This window comes from Lutra lutra, chromosome X (assembly GCF_902655055.1).
Source record: "Lutra lutra chromosome X, mLutLut1.2, whole genome shotgun sequence".
Classification (NCBI taxonomy): Eukaryota; Metazoa; Chordata; class Mammalia; order Carnivora; family Mustelidae; genus Lutra; species Lutra lutra.
The window spans coordinates 18,258,969-18,275,121 of NC_062296.1; the positions used below are offsets into that span (position 1 = coordinate 18,258,969).

The 16,153-nt window shown below is 43.0% G+C and overlaps 1 protein-coding gene across 1 annotated transcript; it reads left to right on the forward strand.

Annotated features, from left to right (window-relative positions):
• The first annotated feature begins 7,695 nt into the window (after positions 1–7,695).
• On the forward strand, positions 7,696–10,822 carry USP26 (ubiquitin specific peptidase 26). Its single transcript, XM_047716538.1, has one exon. The coding sequence runs from the start codon at positions 7,696–7,698 to the stop codon at positions 10,462–10,464; it is 2,769 nt and encodes a 922-aa protein (XP_047572494.1). The 3' UTR covers positions 10,465–10,822.
• Positions 10,823–16,153: the final 5,331 nt, after the last annotated feature.

Below are 16,153 nucleotides of genomic sequence, written 5' to 3' on the forward strand. Positions count from 1 at the left end.
ATTTCCAGCTTCAGGGCCAGGATGGGAATGAATAGAACAGAAGGGAAGGCTGGAGGAGAATAGCAGGAGGAAGTCTACAAGCAGTTGACAGCTGCTTAGAAGCAGGGGGCAGAATTACAGCGTCCGAAATGAGAGCTGAACTCCTGGTCCCCTGATGCTTCTGCCACCCCCCCCCCCCACCCAGTAGCTCATGGGATTAGGCCTTTCCATTTTTCTGTTCTCTGTCCCTATTTGGACCTCTCTGGTCCATATTTGTAATTACTACTGCCCCCTCCCCACACCTTCGGCTCCCTTACTCCTTTTATGTGGTTCCTCACGAATGGCAGCATCCCGAGCAAAGTGAAATGCAAGGTTCTGCCTGTTACGTGTCCGGCCAGCAGCAGCCAGGCAGCCGAGGGTAGCTGGAGAAAAACATAAATCTTCGGATCGGTCCCGCTGTGGGTTTGTGACCAAGAGCCTTACGTTGGCCCTTCGCGCTGCTCTGCAAGCGTTCTGGTCCATTCATGCTCCCACTCTTCCCCACAGTGTGCACACCTCCTTTCTCTTCAGATCTCTTCCCTGTTCCCCAGCCGCTTGGGTCTGCTCTGTGTTGCTAACCCGCCAGGCACACTTGCACGTCTGGGCCTTTGCATGGACTCTTCCTCCTGCCTGGAGCATCCGGCATCTGTTGCTTTGCTCCCTCACTTGCTTCAAGAGCCCGTCCGCAGTAGCGCCGTGGTCTGCAGTCGGGCCTGCCCCAGCCACTCTTCAGAAGGCAGCAAGCATGCCCCCACACCCCGGCACACCCTGAGCCCCTGACTTTGTGTTTTCTTTAGCAGTTACTACCATCTGGTGTTCTGTGGGGTTTTTGTGTGTACATTTTCTGTCTCCCCGCTAGAAAGAGCATGTTATGGGACCATGGGTTGTTTTTTTTTCTTCCACACCTAGAGCTTACCACAGTGCTTGTGTGCCACATGTATTTGTTTAAGGATGGAGTGGCTAGATGAAGGCCTGTTGAGTTTTGAGGGTCCCCTCTTCCCAACTGCCAAACCCAGCAGATTCACCTACTCACCCTCCAGTATTTTTCCTATGGTGACCATAGTTTCCAAGCCTAGATTCACTGCACATCATCTAATTGGTGGAGAAACTGTCTTTTACTTGGACTCTTTTGGGAAATTCAATGTGATGTTTAGGTATATCCTTTTTAGCATCACAGTCTCCAATGAATCTTAGAAGATCATTTTCCAGTTAGTTTAATGGGCCCCGAGAGTGGAATTGGCTTATCCAAGGTCACTAGGCTATGTTTAGTTTAAAATAAAGATGACTTGAAGTTGTTTGGCTTCTTAGGGCTCTTGTTTGGGATTATTAGAGATACCCAGAAATTATCAGAAAGCGCCGCAGTGACTGCCTGGCAATGTCTTTCTCACTGCGTACAGAGGCTAGCACACTAGCTCACGGGTCCTTCACTTCTATCCAGTGAGGCTTGCTTGGGTGACTGAGCAGGATTTCTCACCATATGCTAGATGTGTCTTTGTTCACTCACTCCAGAAGTTCTCTTTAAAAAAAAAAAAAAAAGATGTATTTATTTGTTTTAGAAAAGGGGGAGGGGAGGGAAGAATGAAGGGAGAGAGCATCTTAAGCAGACTCCACTCCAAGCGTGGAGCCTGACAAGGGCTCTGTCTCAGGACCCTGGGATCATGACCCGGGCTGAAACCAAGAGTCAGACCCTTAACTGACCGTGCCACCCAGACATCCCTCACTCCACATGCTTTTAAACTTGAGAAGTTGTGAAATAGGGGTGCCTGGGTGGCTCAGTTGGTTGAGTGTCTGCCTTCAGCTCAGGTTATGTTCCCTGGGTCCTGAGATCGAGCCCCATGTTAGGCTTGGGGAGTCTGCTTCTCCCTCTGCTGCTCCCCCTGCTTGTGCTCTCTCTCACAAATAAAATCTTTAAAAAAAAAAAAAAAGAAGTTGTGGGGGCGCCTGGGTGGCTCAGTGGGTTAAGCCGCTGCCTTCGGCTCAGGTCATGATCTTAGAGTCCTGGGATCGAGCCCCGCATCGGGCTCTCTGCTCAGCAGGGAGCCTGCTTCCTCCTCTCTCTCTGCCTGCCTCTCTGCCTGCTTGTGACCTCTCTATCAAATAAATAAATAAAATCTTAAAAAAAAAATAAAATAAAAAAAAAAGAAGTTGTGAAATAAAATGACAACTAAAAGTCACCTCCTGTACCAAACTACCTTCTCCACCTTGATTGCAACCTATTCAGTGAAATAAACACGTACATGCATTTATATAGGTGATCCAAAGTATAATAAGATGTCAGTGGAAAAGATCGGACACTAGAGTTGTTTCTTTCTCATAGCCATGAGCCAAAAGGGCCATCTGGGGTTTTATTCTTCTGCCTCCAGGTGCTAAATACCTCCACATTTTCTCCTTTTATAATGAATGCTTTGGAAATGAGAAATGCATATTCAGATTTGAAGAATGTATTCTCATTGGTTTTCAGGGATTTTTTGCTCTTGAAATAATGAAAGCATGAATGGTGGGAAATAGAAGTATAGGACACAAAGAGTAAATACTCCAAAAGCCTCTCAAATCCTTCTAAAGTTATCTTAATACACAATTATTAACTGGGCTTCTGGCTTCTTGGACTTGCAGGCATTTTTCCCAGGGGCCAATTTCTTTGCGGGAGGGCTTGGGAAATCTCAGTCTAGAAGATCCTCTCCTTTACAAAACACTGCTCCCACCCTGACTTCGTGTCAAGAGCTAGAAAATGACAGGGAAAAGATACTTTCCCAGATCCTTTGTCCCCACCGGAAGCAAGGCCTTTTCATTTGTGATGTGTGTAGGATGACATTTACAGTCTACATTGCTTAGGTACAGTGAATACTCACATCCTTTGTGTCCTTGAGAGCTCTGGTCACGATACACGGCATAGGGCCAACACGCAGGAAATCGTAATCCGCAACACAGAGGAGACGCTCAGCAAATATCCAATGACCAAGAAGATCGATGTAAAGAGGGTTAGTAAAAGAACCGCGAAGGAGATTTCTACCAGGAGTTTTTAACTACCTAGCCACCTCCTTGACACCAGAGGTGATGCCTCCCAATCTGACAAGAATAGTGCAGCTCTCTGAATTTTTGCCTCTGCCCTGAGATCAGAAGCTAGCCTAGTGTGCTGTGCTAGGAGGTGACCAGTCAGATTGAGTGGGCTGGGTTTGTGGGTAAAACGAGAGAAAAACACTTTGGCTTTCACAGCTTTGGAATGGAGTTGGAATACCACTACTGCCAGAGCCTAGTTTAGTCTGCACAGAATAGTCACATAGCGCTCTTGAGTGGAGTCTTAGAAAACAGATACATTTGAGTTTAAAATTTTCTAACAAGCAATCAAGGAGGCCCTAAAAGCCTTTGAGTGACGGGGCAGAATCAAAAAAAGGATTTCAACTTAAGATGGGATAACTAGGAAAGTGAGCAGTGGTTAGACCCCTTGGCTGTCCGCCAGCAAGATGGCGCCTATTCTGCACTTCCCCTGCTCAGTTGGCGCGAAGACGTCACCTTTGTTCTGGGATCAAATATATGCACGTTGAACTGTGAGGAAAGTGCAATGAAAGGAGACATCATTTTTGGAAACATAGGTCTCTTAACCGCCCTCTTGAAGACAGATAGTGGAAAAGCCATGAGGGTCTTAGATTGTTTCAGCTATCATTAGAACAGACAACAGTTTTTTGATAAATACAGATCAGACCTGGGACCACAAAATTTTTGAATGCAGCTTGGAAATCCTCCTGGGGTTGTAGGTTCTTTCAAGTGGGCGACTTAAGAACAATGAAGACTTTGTCGTGTGTGTGTGTGTGTGTGTGTGTGTGTGCGCGCGCGCGTAGAGGAAATAGTTTAAACTCTTAAGTAGCATCTACAGTAGGACAGTGAACTATAAATAATCCAGACAACTTGAATCTGCTGTTGTGCTTGAATGTTTTTATGGCCCCATTTCCACCATGATAAATATGATCATTCTCTCACTTGGATGCATATGCACTTCTGTGTATGGATGAGTGCAATCCCTACTTCACTGAACAGAACTTGGTAGATTAATACTTGATAAAACAAAAATCTCCCTAACTTATGCTCCACCAATTTTGAGAGTTTGATAATCTGGGCAGGGACCAGACCAAGCAGAAGTTTCCTTTAGCATTATCCATAAAGACAGGGTTTGCTGAGCAAGTTAATAACACAGATGAGATTTAGGAAGAGTATTTAACTATGTGGGAGAAAATACAGCTTCCCATGAATTTTGGCACATGCCTTCTTTTTTTTTTTTTTAAAGATTTTATTTATTTATTTGACAGAGAGAGATCACAAGTAGATGGAGAGGCAGGCAGAGAGAGAGAGAGAGGGAAGCAGGCACCCTGCTGAGCAGAGAGCCCGATGCGGGACTCGATCCCAGGACCCTGAGATCATGACCTGAGCCGAAGGCAGCGGCTTAATCCACTGAGCCACCCAGGCGCCCCGGCACATGCCTTCTTGATAACAGATATTTGTAGTGCTAAGTGCTTACCCATTCATTAATTCAGATTGGTCTCCTATAGAGTTAATCAGAAAAGTTTAATTTTGAGTGACTAAGTACATCTGATCCTTCCTCTCTGGTTTTGAGTTACAGGAAGCTAGCTCAGATTATGTGGACCCTGTCACCAAAGCTGGTTATAGGAGCCTCTCTAGCCTACATATGATGGGGCAAGAAATTCTTAGACTTACTTTTGTCAATGAGCCCAGTACTCTAGAGTTGACCATGGTGGCAGTGGGCTAATCACTAATACAACTTCTTCTTCTTTTTATGTTTAACTAATATAACTACTTTGGAGTCACTAGTGTGTTCTGTGGAGAGCTAAGCATGGAAGAAGCAGGTCAGGTTGGGGGGGAATAGCACATTGATCTCTGATACCTCAAAGCCTAAGGTCTCATCTTGGCCTAATGGTAAATATTTGTCAGGAGGACCACTAAACTTTGTCTTTTTAAGAAAACATATGTGTACAGTGCTCAATACCAATGGGCACATGCTGATGGGCACTGGGGGGATCCATTCAATTTTAGAGAGAAATGTTCATTACCAACAGATGATGTCTTGGTTGTTAGCAGCACTATAACTAAAGTCCATTTTAATGTCATCTTAGAACATTTAGGGTTTAGGGAATGGTTTCTTTACTTAGCACTCAAGAGTTTCTCCTTGCCTTGAACACAATCTTATAAGCTTAGTAAGTGTTCACATAGGATGTTCGAGACATTTTTGGAAAACTGGGACATTTGGCTGTATTTTTTGACCATTTGTAATTTGTAGTTGATACAGGATGACAAGCAGAATTACCCATGGTGGGGCTTTTTTAAATTGATCTTTTCCTGTCATATTTGATGGCATTTAGTGGCAAGTTTTCAGTTCTACTTTGACTTCTCACATGTAGGTTGTGGTGACCTTAGTGCACTGTTCCAGTGCTGTTCCTTGTAACCTGATGGGAACTTCTTTCCCTACATCAGTGATTTGCTGTGTGTTTCCTTTTATATACCTTCTGCTGGGATGATGTTAGAGACCCTACAGGATACAAGCCTGGAGTACCTGGCTTGTTCCAAAGCAGGCAGTATGTACTTGGAAATGTTAATATGTAAAGAATTAGCATTACAGATTTATCACTTTGTGAAATGAATTAAAGTGTGCTAAGGTGCCTTCATGAGTGACATGTTTGCAAACCCTCAGAACTTGCTTGGGGAGTTCTTGGACTGAAGTTCAGAATGGATGGCTCTGAAGTTCTCAAGCCAAAAAAATGACCCGAGTCAGGTAGATTTGGTAGACCTAACTTGATGAAAAATATGTTATCGCTCGTGGTTCAGTACATAAGGCACCTGAGGAGTAGAGAGATGAGATTATTTCAAGAAATTGACCTAATTTAGCTTGTGGGAAGTGCACGTCAGGCATTGCATGTCAGCTGCAAGAGGTAATCAATTGGAGGAGAATGTGGAAGCAATTCTAGCCAATCAGAAGGACAGTGTTAGAGTGATTTTAAAAATGGTTACTTTAAAGTATTAGTTACATGTAGTCTGGAAGACAAACAGATCTCACACTAACTGTCCAATCCCATAATTAACCCTGGATGAAAATGCCTTGTACTTGTCCATGGATGGCTCAATATGTCCTAAAGGTGTCCAGATAGTATTTTCTGGAAAAAGCTAAGGTCCACTAGAAGTTGTTGCATATGATTTTCCCATTGCCTGGGTTGGTAGTCCAGTTATACTGCAAGGCCTCATGACAGTTCTTCACAGCCCAGCTGACCCAAAGAATCTATTGGTGATTCTACTTTAGACACGTGAATGTGAGAATAGTTGTAGGTCTGAGGAAAGCAAGACTAAAGATCCAGGAGATGGTGTTGTCTAGTACATAATTCATCCATGTTGAGCATAACCAGTTTTTCTCTAGGCCATATAATGATGCAGTAAGAAATGGAAAGTAAAAAAAGATGTTAATTGGGACTTAGTAAGAAATTTATGTGTGTTAATAAGATACCCTTAATGCTGACTTGGTTCTACCCCTAATATAATGGCCAAAAGACCAGATGACTGATTTGGTAACTTTTTCAACCCCGGGCATTCTTCACTCTGCATGGATGATACCAACCTTGAAACTTGGGGCATGCCTCCATAGGAACAGTGAAGCCAACGCTGGAGCCCATGGGAAAGTTTCCACTCATCATATCCTATTTCTTGTAAATTGTTTCTACTATCTGCATTTGCTTGTTCAAATAGTAAAACACAGTAAACACAATCTTGAGCTTAGTCTCAGTCATCATCTTAACCAACTTTCAAAATTGCTTTTTATGATCTTGTTCCACATGGCTTTAAATTTTCAGTTACTTCACACTTATCACAAGCATAGGGATTGCTTAGAGCATACCAGGTCATCTTGGCTTGTTGGAATTGGAGATAGCCAATTCTTTGGTACCTAGTGGTAGGTTAAGGGGCCCACATGGGGTAGAATGTGTGGACTTCACACTGTACCACATGAGGGGAAGGAAGATAACTGGATTTGGAAAGAGGTTAGATTGATTTACATTTAGTGGCCTGTGTATGAAGTCCTGTAGATTTCTGGACATTAAGAGCTATTCACCTGTTATTGGTTTGAGGGCTGCCTACTGCCGCCACTCTCTTATTCACTTACTGTGATTGCTCTGCAGGGTCATTCTATGACAGGAGAATTAACACAGTATATGCTTACGCTTGAGACACTGTTCATTATGCTCTCCAGCTATGTATTGAAAGTCTTCCACGTGTTTAATGATTTCAGTTGAAGTGGGGAAATTAATCAGAATGGAATCTAGTGTTGTAGTGGAAAGGAGATTTAGTGCATAGGAGTAAAATTTGAGTTCTATCCAAGCATTTTTCTAATAGCTTAAATGATTTTTCTTGATTTTTTTTCCAGTAGCTGCCTTGCCTTAGAAATCAAGATTCTTTCCCCATGTCATCATGTACAGCTCTTGAAGAGTATTGGTTTTATCACTAAATAGTTAGACATCCAGAACCTGAAGAAACTAGCATAAAACCAATACGAGAAGTAGAACCATTCTTATAGAGAACTGAAGAATCATTTCTTGGTGCTGTCTCCAAAAGTAAGCTTGCAAAACAAATCAGAACTTTGAGATTGTCAATAATTCAGGATACGTGTAACTTATTTCTGAAGAAAATATGGCCACTCTAAGGGTACATGGTTTTGTCCAAATATGGAGCAGGAAGATGGGGATGTCTAGGTCCAAAGAAGCATACATTGAAACAGTAGAAAGAAAGAAGAGGATCAAATTGGTGGTGTGTTTCACCACCGGAGAATCTGTAACTTTTCAACTAAATAATATTAAAAATGTGGTCTTTAGATCATATGGAGAAAAGCAAAATCACCTGCGTTTAATTTTCCAAAACAATAGCTTCTTGTTTATGGAAAGATTATATTTCAGAGATGCTGTACAGTTGAAGATGTTCCTGGATAGAGTCCATCAAAATAATACTCAGTCATCTGTGAGACCTGTGAAGGATAGAGATATCTTTGCCAGCAAGACAACACCAAAGGAAATCAACAAAAACTCATTCCACAAAGCAGGCAAGAAGCCAAGTAGTAGATCGTTTCAGATTGGAGAAGGAACTCAAACACCTGACCATCAGAAGCGGGCTTCATCTGCATCAAAGTCATCAAAACTTCATTGCAAAGATTTATTAGAGAATGGATACGGGAAGAGGAAAAGGATGGTATCATCTGGTTCAGAGATGACTGGGAAAACCCCCAAAAAGAGTAATTCTGTAGGAAAGATGAAATCCCAGACAAATCCCTTGAGGCATGTGAGCCATGATGAGAAGAAAAAATTGAGATTAAGAGTGTTAAAAAAGAAAAATAAATTAGAGTTTGAGGCCTTAATAAAGACCACTTCTCCTGGAAAGCCTCACTTGGATGGCACAGGTCTTCTTCAGATGCTGACTGAGAAACTATATTTGGCATTTCTGTTGGCACCAAAGTATAATGCAGATGACCCAGAGTGGGACAAACTCAAGATGACTTTTGATTTCTACCCAGAGAAATTATGGCAAGGCTTCCCCAACTTGGGAAACACCTGTTACATGAATGCAGTTTTACAGTCCTTATTTTCGATTCCATCATTTGCTGATGATTTACTCAGTCAGGATTTCCCATGGGGTAAAATTCCCCTTGGGGCTCTTAGCATGTGCTTAGCACAGCTGTTTGTTTTGAAAAATATTTATAACATAAAAATCAAGGAGAGGTTACTTGTGAATATTAAAAAAGCCATTTCAACGGTTGCAGAGATCTTCTCTGGCAACATACAAAATGATGCCCATGAGTTTTTAGGCCACTGTTTGGATCAGATGAAAGAGAACATGGGGAAATTAAACACAATTTGGAAGATGAAAATTGAATCCAAGGAGGACAACGCTGCTCAACAGGTCTTTGCTGACAATGCTGCCACCAGAGTGCTCATTTGTCCCGTCATCACTAATTTTGAGTTTGAGTTGCTGCGCTCTATTATTTGTCAAGCTTGTGGTCAGGTTGTTCTCAAGACAGAAGTGAGTAATTATCTCTCCATTAACCTGCCCCAGGGAATGAAAGCACTCCCTTTGTCTATTCAGTCTGCTTTTGATCTCTTCTTCGGAGCAGAAGAACTTGAGTATAAATGTGAGAAATGTCAGCACAGGAGTTCTGTTGCAGTGCACAAGTTCAGTAGGCTCCCCAGGGTTCTCATTGTTCATCTGAAACGTTATATCTTTAACGAGTTTTGGTCGCTGAGGAAGGATGACCAGGAAGTTGTTATTTCTAAGTATTTAAATTTATCATCTCACTGCAATGAAAGTACCAAACCACCTCTTCCTGTGAGCAAGAACGTAGATAATAGGGACATCCAAGTCCTAAAAGTCTTTCAGAAGTTGAGTGCTGAAAGACTCCAACCATCAGCACTTTCCCAAAAGTTGACCTCAGCGTCCAGGGTTCACCCAGTTCCACACGCTGGGCCAGACAAAGAGTCTAAACCACAAAAATCCCAGATTCTCTATGAAGGGTCACGCAGAGAACAGCAGAAAAAAGACCTGGGAAAACGTTCCGGACTGAATGGGACAGATTCCAAATTGGTGAACTTAGGAGATGGAATAGTCATTGAAAAAGAGGTATTAGCCGCTGGCTTAATGATGGATCTGGAACAAGTGTCCTCTTATCTGATCTGTGACGATGAAGGTAAACCCCGCAGTGGTCCAGAAACACACCTTGCAGGCGTTCATCTTCAAGAAGCATCTGAAAATCGAAAGCAAAAGAAATATAAGAAAACTAATACATTGGTAGATTTTGAGAGTGTTGCTGACACCGTTGAAGATTTTTATGATGGTAAAAAAACCAGAATTTCAAAGGAATCCCAAAAAGTGGCTGAACAAACCAAGCAGCAAGAAAGGGTGAGGCTCTATGAACAAGCCCTTCAGCAGGCACTGCTTCAAGCCCTTTTGAAGCCACGTGTCCAGTGGTACACACAGAACCTCAGGCGACACACAAACTTAAGTCTCCAGGGGGCCAATGTGAATTCCCTAGGTGAATCGAGTTCTAATAAAAGCCCTGGAAAGAAACAAGCCTTGGATACGAAGACAGAAACGGAAGTCAAGACACCAAAAGGAAGTGCCAAGATGGGAGATCTCTATGCCTATCGGCTCATTGGTGTTGTCAGCCATCTTGGGAAGTCCCCAAATTCAGGCCATTATATCAGCGATGCCTATGACTTTGAGAGGCAAGTGTGGTTCACTTACAATGATCTCCAGGTATCAAGTATCCAAGAATCTCTGATGCAGGAGGCTAGGCTTTGCACCGGGTACATCTTCTTTTACATGCACAATGAGATCTTTGAAGAGCTGTTGAAAAGGGAAAAGAACTCCCAGTCTCGTAGTGCAGAGACAAGGGAGACCCCTCAGGAGAAATAAGTGGAATGGACTCCTGGTTGCTCACATCTGCTTGACTGCCTCATTGGCTACCACTTTCTCCACAGAAGAAAAACTATGAACTCTAGCCAAAGATGAAGAGGCAGTTGGCATCCAGGACCAGAGTTCAAGCAGAAACACTTAGGTAGTAACCTGCATTCCTAACCCTAATACAGACACTTCAATCCCACCATTCCAACTGAAAAACATTCTTTCTACTAGGCTAGAATTGTGGCTTCCATATTTGAGTGCAGTGGATTTTAAGTCAGTCTTTGAACCAGCAGCAGCAAGAGCATGGAGAAACCTCTTAGAAATGTAGATTCTTAGGTCCCATCACATCCCTACCTAGTAATTCAGAAACTCTGGTTAAGGCAGGTTGGTGGTAGGAAGCAGAGATTTGATGGAGGTTTTGTCTGATGCTTGAGAAATTTAGAGAACTACTGGCATGTTAGAACATCTTGGTGGATTTTCCTGTTGTATATTTGAATTACGTATATTTCTAAAGGAGTTTGATTATGTTTTTTGTCTCTTACATTCATGTATGCCTTTCCTTCAGAAACTTACAAAAACAACACACACACACAGAAATCACTCTTCTGATCATACTCAGTGATTTGATGAAAAAAATTTAGTTTCTGGAGGCCTGACCAAAAAAAAAATCTCCAAATTGTTTGTTAAACTCCTCCTTTTACTCAATGCCAAAAGGGCTTTACAATCTTAAGCTATAAACCTTAAGGATGGAGAACTTATTTACTCTTAAGAACTTGACCCATTATTCCTGTTTGCTAGCAATCTGTTTTTGGTGTCGTTTTGGTCTCAGAGAGGCACTTGCTTTGCCTCAAAGGAATATTGATTTATCAGAACTTTATCTGAGGCCTTGAATAATCCTCTGCATTCAACATTACAAGACTAATTCTAGATTTCTTTTATGTCTCTGTATCTTTTAGCGATGTTGGCCTTAGTCCTTCAAGGAATAAACAAACAATGTATACTTTAAAGTGGACCTGTAGGGTTTGGAAGTCTTGTTACTGATTTTGTACAATATCATAAAACTTGCACCCATGTGATAACATCATAAAACTTGTGCCTATTTAATACAATGTCATAAAATTTGTGCCTGGAGATGATCTATCTGCTTCTTGGTAGAACCTCATGGACCCCAAGAAGGTGGTCATCTTCTGTTGGAACTTCATATGATTTAGGAATTTGGATTTCTGATAGTACATAGGTGTTATCTCTGTTCCCTAGCCTTTTTTCACCTCTGAGGCAGGGAAGCTGTAACACCTTGTCCCTTTGATTGGAACAAATTACTTATAGATTACTTATACTCATACTAAGAGTCTTTCTCACATCCCATGGAGGGACTGAATTTTTGGTTCCATTGTTACCAGTGTGTGTGTGTGTCCCCCTTTACATTGTATTGTCTTGATCTGGCTGTAATTAATCCACCAGCTTGTTGATGCTCTCAATGCCAGAGACCCTTAAAGAGGTGAACTGGAACTTAGTGGCATGGCAAAGTTAGAAAATGCCCTGGAAGGGGAAACCAGATTCAGAATTCAGGGAATTCTACTGTTCCCAACACAGTGTATTGAGAAGGAGGTCTGAATGAGACCTGGGGATTATTGAGGTAGATGTGGGAAGGGGCACTTTCTACATTGAATTAATGAGTCTTGTGGAAGAAAGTGCTGCAGACACAATGATGAGAAACTTGTTCAACTTGTGTAGTTCTTCAGCAGCTGCAGTGGCTGAAGGCTGAGCCTGGAGTTACAACTTACGAGGAGAGGAGTGATAGTTCAGGTTCACAGTTTCACGCTTTAGACTTCTCTAGAAGAGCTCAGTCTGAGCTCAGTCACATAGGAATCAAAGCAGGAGTTTCGGTAAAAGGAAGTGAAAAGTTATTTTGCGTTGAAAGGAGAAGGAAGATGCCAGTAGTTCTGAGATTTAGAATGTTTGGTGTGGGCACAGAGCATGACCCATCCTGCCTTTGCTGCTCTTCAGCATGTAGTACCTCCAAAGTGCAGGGTAAGTCCGAAGGTCAGGAAGATGGTTGGGGTATCTGTGACAGAGAAGCTCTGTCTTCCTGGACAGATGGTTTGGGTGGAACCCATCATTGCCCTCTGAGAAGAAATTTGGGGTGCACAATGAGCAGCTGTATGCTACTATTTGTCTTGCTACAGTGTTATTTAAATAAAAGATTAAAATAATTTCTAAGTGACTTGGTGGCTGTTACTTATCAGTGCATTTTTATTCTCTAATTTACAGATCAGGTTTATTTTTTAAGATTTGATTCGTCTGTTTGTTTGTTTACTTGGGGGAGGGAGGGGCGGAGGGAGAGGGAGACAGAAAATCTTAAGCGGGCTCCACACTGGGTGTGGGGCTTGATCCCGTGACCCTGAGATCATGACATGAGCAGAAATCAAGAGTTGGGTGCACAACTGACTGAGCCACCCAAGCACCCCCAGATCAGGTTTCTTTTTTATTATTTTTTTAACAGATTTTATTTATTTATTTGAGAGAGAGAGAGAGCACTAGCATGGGGAGCAGCAGAAGGAGAGGGAGAAGCAGATTGTCCACTGAGCAGGGAGCCTGACATGGGGCTTGATCCCAGGACCCTGGGATCATGACCTGAGCCAAAGTCAGACAATTAACTGACTGAGCCACCCAGGTGCCCCCAGGTCAGATTTCTAAATAATCCATTGATATAAAAACTTTGACAATGTACTATTTTTCCATTGCTTCTGAAACAAATGACCACAAATCTAATGGCTTAAAACACAACCTCAATATCTTACATTTCTGGAAGTCAGGAGTCCAAGATGGGTATCCTAGGGCTAAAATCAAGATGTTGGCAGGGCTACAGTCCTTGTGGGTGCTCTGGAGGGACCATCTGTTTCCTCGCCTTTCCCAGCTTCTAGGGGCGTCCCCACATTCTTTGGCTCATGGCTTCCTTCCTTCACCTCCTCAGCCAGCTGTGTCAGGTTGAGTCCTCACACTGCCATCTCTGGTTCTCCCATTCTCCCTCTTTTGCTTTCCTCTTCCACTTTTAAGAATCATGGGGGGACTGGCCCAATCAGATAATCCAGGACAGTCTCCCTACTTTCAGATCAGCTGATTAGCAACCTTAATTCCCATTTGCTTTGTAATAATAGATTTACAGGTTCTAGGAGTTAGGATATGAACATCTCTGTGGGGTCCTTACTTTGCCTACTATTAGTAAAGTCAATGGAAAACTATTTTGTCCCAACAACAACAAAAGCAGACTGATTAGGACTAAGTTAGGACTAAAACTTAGACATCTGGAAATGGTTCTGGTCACTCCACCAGGTAAAGAAACCAAAGCATGTAAGGTTTTGGCCAAGGATGAAGGAAACTGTAATTGGTCATTGAAGAACAAACAGCTTGAGACCAATTACAGAAACAAGGGCTATAGCAGCTTTGCAGATTTTCTGTATTTTATGTATACATCTGTTAGTCTATATTCACCGTTCTCTTTTTCTCTATCTTACCTCCTTTATTTTATTTTATTTTATTTTATTTTATGCACAAGTTATTGGAAGTTAACTTTACAATTTAGTCTTGAGGCAACAGAATATTCAATGGGTGCCTGCCTAAAGTTGAGGAGTAATTAATAAAGCCCATGATGGATACCAATGACTTAGGACTCTGAATCATTTAATTTGGGTGAACAGTGAAAATATAGACAAGGATAGGTATATCTATCTAGTAGATGGAAAGAGGAGATATTTTGCTGCTCTAACAGTTCAAATGTTAGTAACCAAAGGGATGGGCTGTGCCAGTTACCAACATATTGTCTCTCAGCTCCAAACTTAGCCTTCAGCACATGTTCTGCAGTAATGGACAGAATTCTTTCAGGCATTCTTTCCTTACAGGGAGCCCCTGTTGAGCTTTTCAGTAGATGGTGTAGGAGGCACACTGTAAAGGGAAGGGGCTCTCTGGCTGTTGCCAGTTGTGGGGGTGGGTTAGTAACGTGAGCTGTGATCACGTCTGTCTAGGGGTGTACTAACCCAGCTACAGAACCAGAATATGTGGTCCCTAATGACCTCACAGCTCCAACCTGGTCTGGTGACAATGTTCCTGATGCCATCTCAACCTGGACACCACGATTTCCAGCGCTCTGGTCTGCACCTGGGCCCTGATTTGTATTCCATTGCCCTTCTAATGCCCAGCCTTCTTGACAGGAATCTATACACTGCAGGCCTCCTGCCATAGCCCCCTTAATGTCTCTGCATGACGATGTACCTGGCCATTGGCTGTAGCTCTACTGGTGCCCTGGAGGGTCCCTACTGAGGACCTCGCTCTCTCTGCATGCTCTTGCATCCACGCACTGGCTGAGGCTCATCTGCATCCTGACTGTTCCACTGTACCCTGGGTGGTTACTTTCTGCTTGCCCAGGGACCGGGGACCATGTCGGGCTCAGGCCAGCCAGCAAACTTCTCTGCCATTCAGTAGGCCACAACTATGTCATCAACAAGATCTGAACCCTGGCCCTGGATATCGGGGCCCCTTTCCAAATTAGTCCTTTCTTGGACACTCTCCCTCAGCCTTAGGATAAAATATGGAGTTTTCTTATATCCTATAGTTACTCTTATCATAGGTTAATAATTCTTTATATTAAACTCCTCCTGTTTAAATAACTAGTTTCTACCTCCTGACTGGACACAGATGGATACAGAGGCTGAGCATGTCAGGTAATCTAGCTCTACTATTCCAATTAATTCCAAAGATTTTAATGCAATATTCTTTGATTTGATTTATGTTGCTTTTTGGTACAAAGAAGGCTGAATGGAGAACCATAATCCTTCAGTTGCTCAGAAGAGATGGCTAAGATACCAGGAAAGCACCTCTTATTTTAATGTTCCATCTGCTTTGTGGGTAACAATTAGAACTGCTAGATGGTTTTATGGGGTGACTGCAGTTCAGACGGGTTCACACGTGTCAATGACAGGGACCTTGGGCCACGACATCACTCTAGTGTCTACATTCATCCTTTATCAACCTGGTTATACTCCTGCTCTCTATGTTGACCCCAGTCAGTAAAAGTATTTCACAAGAGAATTCTTTTATTTTTTTTTTTTAAGATTTCACTCACTATTTGAGAGAGTGAGAGACAGCATGCTAGCAGGGGTGGGGGTGGACAGAAGGAGAGGGAGAAGCAGGCTCCCCATTGAGCAGGGATCCCAATGCCAGGCTCCAACCCAGGACCCTGGGATCACAATCTGCGCTGAAGACAGATGCTTAACCAACTGAGCCACCCAGGCACCCCTTCCACAAGAGAATTCTTAGCAAAGTATGTTTCTGTAACCTAGCAGAGTGGATTATATCCCCCACTGAAAGTTTCTGTGGCTGGCAAGCAGCAGTGAGACAGTGACCTCCAGGGGACCCTGGTTGCCACTTTGACTCGGTGGTGATGCAATGCATGAGTGGTAAAAGGAGGCTCACATCCGGCACCGGGCACTGGATATCACGGTGCTGGGCTGCAATAGCACTGTGTCCATGCAGGACAAGGCCTTCCCTGCCTTCAAGGTACAGTTCCAGCCCTGGCCCCGGCCTGATGCCCACCCCCCGCATCCCGGAATCTGCCCCTGTCCTGAGATTCACCTGCATCAGAAATTAACCAGGTACGCTACTTAAAAAAAAAAAATCTGCAAGTTTCACACTTGAGATTACCATT

Excerpts from the sequence above, each read along its gene's own strand:
- USP26 (XM_047716538.1), top strand. The coding sequence starts at position 7,696 with ATGGCCACTCTAAGGGTACATGGTTTTGTCCAAATATGGAGCAGGAAG.